At 39.1% G+C, this 11947-nt stretch overlaps 1 protein-coding gene across 2 annotated transcripts; it reads left to right on the top strand.

Annotated features, from left to right (window-relative positions):
* The first annotated feature begins 463 nt into the window (after positions 1 to 463).
* On the top strand, positions 464 to 5456 carry LOC104224614 (uncharacterized). Of its 2 annotated transcripts, none has more exons than XM_009776296.2 (4): positions 464 to 579; positions 1369 to 1661; positions 3145 to 3213; positions 4638 to 5456. In XM_009776296.2, the coding sequence occupies exons 2-4, from the start codon at positions 1422 to 1424 to the stop codon at positions 5256 to 5258; spliced, it is 930 nt and encodes a 309-aa protein (XP_009774598.1). In that variant the 5' UTR covers positions 464 to 579; positions 1369 to 1421; the 3' UTR covers positions 5259 to 5456. The 2 variants fall into 2 exon arrangements, with proteins under 2 accessions (XP_009774598.1, XP_070021590.1); XM_070165489.1 differs by lacking the exon at positions 464 to 579 and adding an exon at positions 654 to 1228.
* The last annotated feature ends 6491 nt before the right edge of the window (positions 5457 to 11947 follow it).

Below are 11947 nucleotides of genomic sequence, written 5' to 3'. Positions count from 1 at the left end.
TCCCAAGTGGCGACTCTGAATTAACTAAATAATCCCATTTCGAATATTGTCACTTAAATTGGAAAAACTCCACCCGCGCATTTCTTACCCTTCGGGGCCGGGCGCGCAAAAAGGAGGTGTGACACATAGTATATTATAACGTTAACCTATGTTCAAAGAACTGTGACTACACTATCAAAGTTGATTTTTTATTTTTTTTCTGGTCAAAGCCGATTTATTACTTTCCCTGTTTCTGCAATTTATTTTTCTACCAATTACTAGTCCTAACTTTCTTTGGGGGAAAAAAACTTTTTAGCCTTAGACACTGTACTAAGCATTGAACTGTAAGGTAACTTTTTGTTTTTTGCTTTTATGCATGTAAGTTATTATGATGTAAATGCAATTAAACATGTTAATATGGTTGGACTCGAGTGCTTATCGAAGTAAAAGAGAAAAAGGGAGAAAAAAAAATAGAAAGGGAAAATCCCGCTTATTAATTTATTTATTATTACAAGAGAAAGAAAAAAGAAAAATTTCCACATCAACTGTCCTTCGGTCTTCTGGGTTTTCTCCATTTTCACCTGTTTGAGATTTCAACTGGTAAGTCTTGCTATTTTGTGTTTGTTTTGCTGCAATATTTTTGTTTCAATTGTTATTTCCCCATCCGATGTTGATTATGATGTGTATTTATATTCATGGTCTGAAGCTTATTGGGGAAACAGCCCATTACCTTTTACCATAATTTGATGGTGTTTGTCTATGTAAATTTTGGTTAATCAAGTTAAAGTTATGATATTTCTTACTAATACTGCTGAATTCTACACAAAGCAGCTTGTTCTACCTTAATTAGAAACATATTACAATTGAGGACGTTTAGGGTTTACAATCTCTAGTTTTATTTTAGAAGAATTTGGAGTATAAAATTGTGGTCTAGTCTTATTCTTAAAGTGGGTTTTAGAAGAATGATTACTATCCCCTAAATACGTGGTAGCTGAGGATTTGTGTCAGAGATGCTACAAATGATGCAACTTGTTTTTGTTTTGTAAATCTTTAACTATAATGCGAGCTTGCGATTTAGGCATACTAGTTTTTGTTGCTTAACTATAATGCGAATATACAGGTCACTCTGTGATCCTCACAAGCATTCTTAATCCACCTGTATGCGGAGTTATGAGATAAAGAATGATTTATTATGAAGATATAAGACGGAAACAATTTATCCAACAAAAATAAAAGAACAATTCTGCAGGTATTGAATGAAAACAAAATGTCAAAACATGCAAGGCATATCCCCTCTTATGACACCACTATCTATAACTTCTTAGAGTCAAGATGCTAGCCACAAAAATGTTCTTTGATTGAATCTTTTGCATTTTTCCATTTCTGCAGCCAAGACAGAACTCAAAGGAACGATGCAAATCTAAATAAGAGCAGTTCATAACATGCAGACCTATCTCTTGTTGGCACCCACTACCATTGATAAAGGTGGTAGCTCCAATCAGAAATTATCTTTTGGACCATGGGCGTGGCCTAGCAAGCGCGTAGGTATTTTTCAGCATCGTACACGGATTTCAGCGTCTGCTATCGGCGGTGGCCTGCAGAACCACTATACTGTGCTTGGTGTGCCACACAATGCTTCTTCTGCTGATATAAAAAAGGCATATCGTCTTCTTGCTCTCAAGGTACTATCATGTCTTTGTAGGATACATGTTTTATGGGATATACGAGGATAAAAGAAGGTATTTTAGGAGAATCAAGGAAATTGTTAAGAGACTGAGACAGAAAGTAGGATGTAAGTAAGTTACCTTCCAACCAATTATATAAACAATAGGAGGAAAAGAACAGCATTCACCTCAACCAATTCTTGTCCCTCTTTTCCTTCTTCCAAGCAGAGTTTGCCATTGACAAACTTTCCTATGAGATATTATTGTGGTTGCAACTGCTTCTTTGTCTTGCCAATCTGTCAAAATATCATTTCAAGTATGTGAATATTTGGTTCAGGGTAAAAAGGAATGGATAACTATATTTCATGCCCGTGGTATGTATGGTTCGCCTTCTTGTTTCAAACTTTAGTTGGCATAGACAGGGAAAGACTTCTTGTATGGTTACAAGTTATTTAAAAGCTTGGAACTTTTGCTGCCACCAAATTAAATTTAAGGAGTTTTTTGGAAATTCATCAAAATTCCTCCATTTCATCTCTAAACAATTAAACCCAACTTATTAGGACCCCTACTGGACTTTTGCACGAATCCCTCCACCCCATTGCTTTTTCTGGCAACTGCTCATGCCGATTTCTTTCTCCAGCAAACTCCTCATCTTCATTTCAATGAATAAAATTCTAGAAGCAAGATTCATTCATCAAGCATTATCAAGGAATTTACACAAGCACATCATTCCATCGTAGTTCTAGTTTTTCACCATTTCCTGTGGAACGATAAACCTAGAGAAGTTCTTCTCTATACAGTCATAATTTGTTTAAGCTTAAAAAAAGAAATCTTTTCTCAGAAACAGTAATTTCTTGCACTTAATAAAAAGATCATTCTAACCCCACTGAAACTTGACCGTGATGCCATTATTTCGTTGCAATCTAAGCCTCTTCTTTGGTCCTGGCCCGTCTGAGAAAGAAATGAAAAGGATGTTGCCGGCGAATAAAATTTGGAGGGGAACTTCGCTGGAAAAATGGGAGGGAAAGTGAGGACCTGGATGTGGAATTTCTTGGTAGTATAAAAGTGTTGTGGAAAGACAATAAAGTCCTCACTTGTAAGAAATGAAGATGTGTTTGTAAGGGTATATTGGAGAATCAAAAGATGTTTACAAACTAACCTACTACAACCATGTAGTAAGTTAGCAAAAAAAATTTATATATATATATATATATAGAGAGAGAGAGTCAAACCAATTATCCAATCAATCTATACGTCTCGGTCATAGAATGTAGTCAAAGTACCCAAGGTAAGCTGGCCAAATCTGGTATAGATCCCACACCAACACCCATGTCATGTCGACACGGGTGCTGCATGGCTTTTGAAGAGTCTGCGCAACATAGGTGTGAAGAAATCCAGTTTCCTTTCGTGCATTTGTGATATGAAAAAAGCTTTGCATTAGATTATCAATGCTCTGTTACTGACTCTTATTCTATCAATTATTTGCACATCATAAATGCAGTATCATCCTGATGTTAGCAAGGATTCAGGAGCTGAAGAGGTTTTCAAGAAAATCCATCTTGCATATGATGTGAGTCACTCCTTCGTGATTTTTGGCATATCTATTTTTTATTTCTAGAACTTAGAATTCATATCTTAAGCTGTTATATATGCTAAGGCTGTCATTTAAACCTCTTGCTCGATCGAGAGGGAGGGAGGGAGGAGAGAGAGAGAGAGAGAAAGAGAGAGGAGGTAGTTTTCGGACTTATCTTCTTACATAGCGTTCCCGTTTATACTTTTTTGTAATGCTCTCTCTCTCACACAACCCCCACCCACCCACGTACACACTATTTCCAACCCTGCTCTCTCTTTTTCACACACACACTATTTCCAGCACCAGTTGTACAACTTTTATTTCCTATGCTGATATGATCGACTCTGGGATGCAGCAGGAGATTGATATAGCAATTCTTGTTAAGGTAGTCTTTCACAGTAGTTTCTGAGGTTCTCCTGATGCTAGGTAGTCCAAAGTATCCTAAGAAATAGCATTAAGAAGTTTTTATCTGGTATATTGCAGACCAAATAATGGCTTCAGTTACCGGTTTATCACGCATGGAGCTATCGCAGATCAACTGTTACTATTGAACTTTTCTCAGTCATTTTGAACTTGAAGGAGGAATATTTGTTTCTTGGTTCAGGATCTGGATATTAAGTTGGCCTCGAGGGTTGCCTATTCTGTAATCTCTTTTTCCTAAAATGGACTGCAAGCAAATGCACCGCGTTATTGATGAATGTGTTTGTCGAGAAGCCACCTAGTGGAATTGTTGTACATCTTTGAGTGGCTGCGCTCAGATTCAATTCAAGCCTTGGATTGTATTGAACAGGGTTTTCCCTAGGCTTTTTACAGAACGTGTAACTGAACATTGAAAGTTTGAAAGAGATCACCTTAGACCTGTGAGTTATAGGGTGCTGTCATAGAGCACAATTCTGCTCAGAGAAAAGGTCAAGGTGTGTGTAAGGATACCTTCAAGGAGGGAACAAGTGCAGTTAAGGCATTCTGCTTGGTTGATAAATGGCTGTTTGTATGAATGAGACTGAAAAGAAAGGCTCATTTGAAAAAATAAAAATAAAAACAGAGGATAACGAGGCAGATTAAGAAAGTCTTATATGGAAGGTCAGAGCTGATGCTGAGCTTATATTACTGGTTGAAGGGCTGATAGGAAGAGAATTGAGATTTAAGAAAAAGGAGGCCTTACAGTTTTTTGAACTGTTTTTGCTTCATAGTATGGTCTTTTTGGTAGATTTTTTCCCTTTTCTTTTTGTTCCCTTTATTTGATTGGTCTTCCTGATTTTTTCAGTTTTCAATAGGTTCGCCTTTTGAGCTTTTGGACCTTTGATGAAACTATGCCAGTGCATTACACCTTTTCTGATGCTTGTGATAAATTTTAGTTCATAATCAAAATTCCTTTTTGTTAAATTTTTAACATCACTGAGAAGTCTGTTTGGTTTTGGCAGGTATTATCCAATGAATCATCAAGAAGTCAGTATGATCAGGCTCTTCGACATCAGGATAATAGTGACAGGCCTTTAGGGGGAGATTGGGAATACGAATATGAATATGACGATGTCATAAGAACCTATAGGTGGGCTGATCTGAGACGAAAAATGCGAAGAGAGAGATATTGGGAAAGGTATCAATATCATACAAGGGAAAACTTCTCCTCGTATTATGATAAAGATGAGGAGTCTGAAGAAGAAACTCCGGATGAAGAAAGAGGTCCATTTACGGAAGTGCTCAGATCTGCATTTCTCTCTTTATTCCTAATGTATACCGTAGGTATTCGTTTGTCTTTGACATTTAGTAGCCTCATGTCCTTGCTTGATCGAAAGTTAGACGCCGGATACAAGATTGGTTATCTACTTGCATGGATCTTGGGAGGCAGAGGTGGTATTTTACTTACATTATGCCTTTCGTTCGCAAGTTGGCTCTGTGGCAAAACCAGCAGTAGCGTAGTTGTATTGGTGGTAGTAGCCATGTGGGTCGGATCCAATGTTGCTAGGTATGCTCCACTCCCACAAGGCGCCATTCTTACTCTGTTATACATGTCAATCAAACTACAAGTTGATCTTAGCTAAAGTTTCTGCTACAAAGAGACCACTTTCTGAATATGCCACTCTTTCTCTGTAAATATGCTCCACTATAACTTTCAGTTATGTTTCTTATAGTGTAGTCAATAGTAGTGGCTGAAACAGGCCTAGTATGAGACAGAAATAGTTGGTTCTTAAATGTAAATGCATAATGACAAAATTTAGTGGCTACAACTTGTTAAGTCATCTTTAACCAGCAGAACTGAAAGTTACAGTAGCTATTCTTCAAATTGCATTTTCCTTTTCATTTCTCTTTTTAAAAACTAGCATTTTAATTTACATAAAGGGATAGGGAGCCCCCCCCCCCCCCAAAAAAAAAAAAAAAACCCTCATCCCTAGGGTTGCTTATCGGGCGGATTGGGCGGTTAATTACTCTTAACGGTTTGGCTTAACGGTTATCGGCTTTTAAATGCACTAATCCGTTAGCCACCCGATAAGATATCGGGCGGATTTGTATCGGTTTAGCTCTTATCGGGCGGTTATTGGGCGGTTTATCGGCCTATCATACATATTCACAAATCGAAATTACACCAGACATACATATCAACATATTCTTACCTATCCTCTGTTTTTGTTGTCCCGTTGTATATCCAGATCCTAGAGCAGTTTCAGCCACACATCCTTCACTTTACCGGGCTCAAGGTCTTTCAAATCTATTCGAGCACAACCAATGAATTCAGCAGCCTGAATCCCTTCATCATCATAAACTCTAATTGTTAAATGTTGAGTGGAGATGTCTTCAACTATGAACTTAAAGTGCTCATTCCAGATCGGATTTAAACAGTTATCCTTAACAAAGGAAACAAAATCTGGCGTTATACATTCCTCATCAGGAGATAAATAAATTAAGAAGGACAATAATAGATGGAAGCTCTCTTACAATAACTTTGCTGGTCTTTGTCCTATCGCGTAGTGGACGTATAAATAACTCAACAAAAGGATCAGACTTCCCAATGATGTCTTTATTAGTCAACTCTTTGGCTTCGATGAGCTTGACTTATAATATACCAACTGGCTTTAGCTCCAGGTCACTGCAAGTAACGTTAGTCCTAGACACTAGACAGACAGAGTACTGGAAATTGAAAACTAAAGTCAAGGGTTTTTGTCTTTTTTTTTATATTTAATATATATAAATCAAAATAAATTTTGAATATATATATATATATATATATATTCTTAACGGGTTAACGGATTATCCGTTAAGAAAATTGAATAATCCGCCCCCAAACCGATAAGCCGTTAATAAAAAAATCTCAATCCGTTCCCCGTCCGTTAAACCGTTAACCCCGTTACCAGTAAGCCATTAAGCTTCGGCTCGGTTCGGTTTTCGATTTCGGACCGGTTTTGAACACCCCTACTCATCCCTCCATTTCTTTTTAATTAATGGTAGTGACTGTCTAGCTGTTTTTTTCCTTCTTGTTGTCATCTTGGCCGGAGAGGTGATTAGGCAAGACATGGCGCAACTTCAGATAATCGAGGACATGACCCTTGATTAGGAAGGTATGGAGGTCGAGGATTAGTAGTATTAGTGTGCAGTCTTCCTTTCTGTTGGTAGTAGGTTTTTATGATTAACCGTTGTTTTCTTTCATTGTTTATCACCTTACTATCTTTTTTTTTTTATTCTGCTTTTATATGACTTTTTGGTGTTGTCCCTACTTGTCTATATTTTTATTAATGTGGTGCTTATGCTTTCTTGAGCCGAGGGTCTATTGGAAACAACTTCTCTATCCCTACAAGCTCCAGACCTCACAGTATAAGATAATACCGGGTATGTTGTTGTTGTCTTCGTCGTCTTGGCTGGGTTATGAGCCTTGGCTTGATCTCTCATGGTTTACATACTTCATGTAGGTGCAAAAAATAGAGGAAAACCCCTTGTATATAAACTCTGATTTTCCTTCATCTCTGTTGGCAGGTTGGGTTTTTTTTTTTTTTTGGTGGGTGGGTGGGGAGGGGGGGTGAATTTGGGTGCTTATCAACTGCAGAAACATTAGAGTGGAGCACAAAATTTGTTTCCAAAACCAAAGGAAAAAGAATCTTCATTGGACAATATGCTGCATTGTGGAATCCAATAGATTCTGTGGTAGGATTTGTATCTCAAGATTCCCTCCCCATTGGAACTACCTTTTTCATCTCTGACCACATTGGAGATATCTACACTTATAAATTTCAAGGAGTAATACATCTTCTCATTAATTCTTTTTACCATAACTTTTATAACATATTCCTTCCATTTTTGGTATTTTAGCATAGATCAGAAGATATATTACAAATGACAACAAGCTGTCCAAACCTTGTGCAACTTGTTGGGAATAAACCCCTTACCAAAATAATATTCACGGTAATAAAGCGGAATAATAATGTAGCACCGAGATACGGTAATTAACAAGAATAAAAGAGTAACAATGACACCAAAATTTTTACGTGGAAAACCCTTCTGAATAAGGGAAAAAACCACGACCCCGAGAGGAGCAACTGATATCACTATAGTAAGGAATTTTACACTTTGTAGGTCGGAGGTAAATACTCCAAAGACCACTACAACACTCAAAAGAAATAACCCTCTTTTGATATTCTCACCTCACTACAATATCGCTCACTCTCTATTTTCCTCACAGACTATTTTCTTATACCTTGTCTGTGAAACCTCACTCTTTCTTTCTCTCTTTGTTGGTGTGTAGAAATGAGAGTTGAAGCTCTCCTTTTATAGCCAAAGCTTCACTCTCTAAAGCCTACCATATTTGACAATTTACACACACTTTTCACAATTCAACAAAGTTGGCTACCAAACCAAAGAAATTCAACAAAGTTGGCTACCAAACCAAACTAATTCAACAAGGTTGGCTACCAACCAAACCAAGTCAACAAGGTTGGCTACCAAACCAAAGAAAACTTTTATTAGGCACATGGTCTAATACTTCTTCAATGAGATGGACCTCATCAATCTCCCCCTCCAGTCTCATTCATCTAGAGGAGGTAGCACTGTCTTCTAGTTTGAGTGCATGCCGACAAGTTCTTTGCATAGCTCGAACTTGTTCCTTGGTACCACCTTGGTCAGCATATCTGCGGGATTCTCACTTGTAGAAATCTTCAAGACTTTTAGAGATTCATCATCTACCATTTCTCGAATCCAATGATATCTCACATCAATGTGTTTGGTCCTTGCATGGTACATAGAGTTCTTGCTAAGGTCTATTGCACTTTGACTGTCACAATAGACGACATACTCCTTCTGATGCAATCCAAGCTCTTGAAGGAATCGCTTGAGCCATATCATCTCCTTGCCAGTTTCTGTAGCGGCAATGTACTCTGCTTCAGTTGTTGAAAGTGCAACGCACTTCTGCAACTTAGACTGCCATGATATAGCTCCCCCTGAAAATGTAAATAAATATCCAGTAGTAGATTTTCTGTTGTCAATGTCACCTGCCATATCAGCATCTGTATAGCCCTTCAAGATTGGATCAGATCCTCCAAAGCACAAACAATCTCCCGTGGTACCTCTCAGGTACCTGAGTATCCACTTGACTGCTTCCCAATGTTCCTTTCCAGGATTTTCAAGAAACCTGCTGACAACACCAACTGCGTGAGCAATATCAGGTCTAGTACATACCATTGCATACATCAAGCTTCCGACTGCTGAAGAATAAGGAACTTTAGCCATGTTTCCTTTCTCCTCCACTGTTGTAGGACACATCTTCTTACTCAACTTTAGATGACCAGCAAGAGGTGTGCTGACTGGCTTAGCATTCTTCATGTTGAAGCGTTCTAGTACACGTTCAATGTACTTCTCCTGAGATAGCCACAACTTTCTACTTGTTCTCTCTCGAACTATCTTCATCCCTAGAATTTGTTGTGCTGGGCCCAAGTCCTTCATATCAAATGACTTGGACAGATCTCCTTTCAACTTTGCTATCAACCCCTTGTCTTTTCCTACAATTAACATGTCATCCACATACAACAACAATATAATAAAGTTATTCTCAGAAAATCTTTTGAAGTATACACATGGATCAGAATAGGTCTTTAGGTATGTTTGACTTTTCATGAATGAGTCAAACTTCATGTACCACTGCCTTGGTGCCTGCTTCAATCCATAAAGACTCTTATTCAATTTGCACACCATGTGTTTCTTTCCAGCTACTTCAAATCCTTCTGGTTGCTCCATATAAATCTCCTCTTCCAAATCTCCATGAAGAAATGCAGTTTTCACATCCAACTGCTCCACTTCAAGATCTAGGCTAGCTGCTAAGCTCAAAATTGTTCGAATAGAAGTCATTTTAACAACGGGGGAGAAAATTTCGTCAAAATCAATACCTTTCTTCTGTTCGAAGCCTTTAACCACCAATCGAGCTTTGTATCTGACCAGCTTGCCATCTCCATCTTTCTTGAGTTTAAAGACCCATTTGCATTTGAGTGGTCTTTTACCCTTTGGAAGTTCAACCAGCTTGTATGTGCCATTTTTCTGTAGAGATTCCATCTCTTCTTGCATAGCTTTCATCCACTGGTTCTTTTCTGGATGGGACAACACCTCCTTAAGACTTTCTGGCTCCCCCTCATCACTGATGAGGACATACTCTGTGGAAGGGTACCTGCGTGACTCTACCCTTGGCCTCTCTGATCTCCTCAGAGGTTGAGGTTGTTCTTCTCCCTGAGTGGGGTGCTCCACTTCCTCGACACCTTCATCAAGTTGCTCCCCCTGCTCAATAACCTCACCAGGTTGCTCCCCCTGCTCGGCAACCTCGTCGGTCGTACTTTCTGCACTTGTGGGATTGTTAGAAGTAGAAGGAATAGTAACAAAGTTAGGAATTATACCATTCTTCGCCTTTTCTGACATATCAGCAGCAGTTCCAACTTCACTTTCTCGGAAGACTACATCTCTGCTTCTGATGACCTTCTTCTTTACAGGATCCCACAGTCTGTACCCGAACTCTTCATCTCCATATCCGATAAATATGCAGGGAACAGATTTATCATCCAGCTTTGTTCTCTGCTCTTTTGGTACATGTGCAAAAGCTCTGCAACCGAACACCTTCAGATGCGAGTAGGACACCTCCTTGTTGGTCCAGACTCTCTCTGGGATTTCAAACGCCAACGGAACTGATGGACTCCTATTGATCAGGTAACAGGCTGTCTGAACTGCTTCACCCCAGAATGACTTAGGCAGTTTAGCCATTCTGAGCATGCTTCTCACCTTCTCCACAATGGTGCGGTTCATCCTCTCGGCTACGCCATTGTGCTGTGGGGTTCCAGGAACTGTCTTTTCATGTCTGATCCCATGACTTGAACAATACTCTTCAAATTCCCTTGAAGTGTACTCACCTCCATTGTCACTTCGGAGACGCTTTAGCTTTCGACCCGTCTCCCTTTCTACTAGAGCATGAAACTTCTGGAAAACTTGAAACACCTGATCTTTGGTTTTCAAAATATAAACCCATAATTTTCGTGAAGCATCATCAATAAAAGTAACAAAATATTTGTTACCGCCCATTGATTCAATTTCCATTGGGCCGCAAACATCAGAATATACTAAATCAAGTATATTCAATTTTCTTTCAGACGATGTCTGAAATGAGACTCTATGCTGCTTACCAAATAAACAGTAGTCACAAGGTTTTACAGTTGTACCTTTGGCATAAGAAATGAGTGATTTCTTGGCAAGAATCTGCAATCCCTTCTCGCTCATATGACCCATTCTTTTGTGCCATAAATCTACAGAAATCTCATCTTGTGCCGCGTTCAATTCACCTTGGCATATTTCTGCATTTGTCCTGTACAACGTGCCACGAGCAACTCCCTTTGCAATCACCAATGATCCCTTAGTGAGTCTCCACTTTTGATTTGCAAAATAACTCTCGTATCCATCTCGGTCTAAAGCAATTCCCGAGATCAAGTTCATCCGCAAATCAGGTACATGCCGCACATCCTTTAGAACCAATGTGCATCCGACATTTGTCTTGATACAAATGTCACCAATCCCCGCAATCTTTGAGTAACTTGTGTTACCCATTTTCACTGTGCCGAAATCACCTGCTACATATCTGCAAAAAAGATCTCTTACCGGTGTGGCATGGTGAGATGCCGCTGTGTCAACCACCCATTCCGACTCTGAACCTGACAGGTGCATGCATTCCTCTTCCTCATTTATAAAGAGGACAACATTATCATTATTTTGCACCATGGCGGCTGTGTTGTCGTCATTCTTCTGGCCACTGGTTTCACCTTTGCCCTTCCTTGGATTTGGGCAATCTCTTTTGAAGTGACCTGGTTGATTACAGTTGTAGCAATTTCTGACTCTTGATTTGGATCGGTTCTTTGACTTCCCACGAGCTCCGGATCTACCATAGTTGTTCGAACTCCTTTGATAACTCCTGCCTCTACCTTCTGTGATGAGAGCCTGTCCTTGATTTTCAGGCTTCTTTCTCATCTTCTCATTGAGTAGAAGAGCCGATGTGACATCTTTCAACTCAATAGTAGTCTTACCATGCAGGATAGTTGTTGCCAAATTATCGTACGAAGATGGCAACGAGTTCAATAGCAAGATGGCTTTATCTTCTTCCTCGATTTTCACTCCGAGGTTGGCAAGCTGTGTGATTAGTCCGTTAAACACATTTAAATGTGACAAAAAATTCGTACCTTCACTCATGTGTAGGGCGTATAACTGCTTCTTCAGGTATAATTTA

The sequence above is a fragment of the Nicotiana sylvestris genome, chromosome 12, assembly GCF_000393655.2.
Source record: "Nicotiana sylvestris chromosome 12, ASM39365v2, whole genome shotgun sequence".
In the NCBI taxonomy this organism is placed as follows: Eukaryota; Viridiplantae; Streptophyta; class Magnoliopsida; order Solanales; family Solanaceae; genus Nicotiana; species Nicotiana sylvestris.
This window is presented reverse-complemented; position numbering and strand designations above follow the sequence as displayed.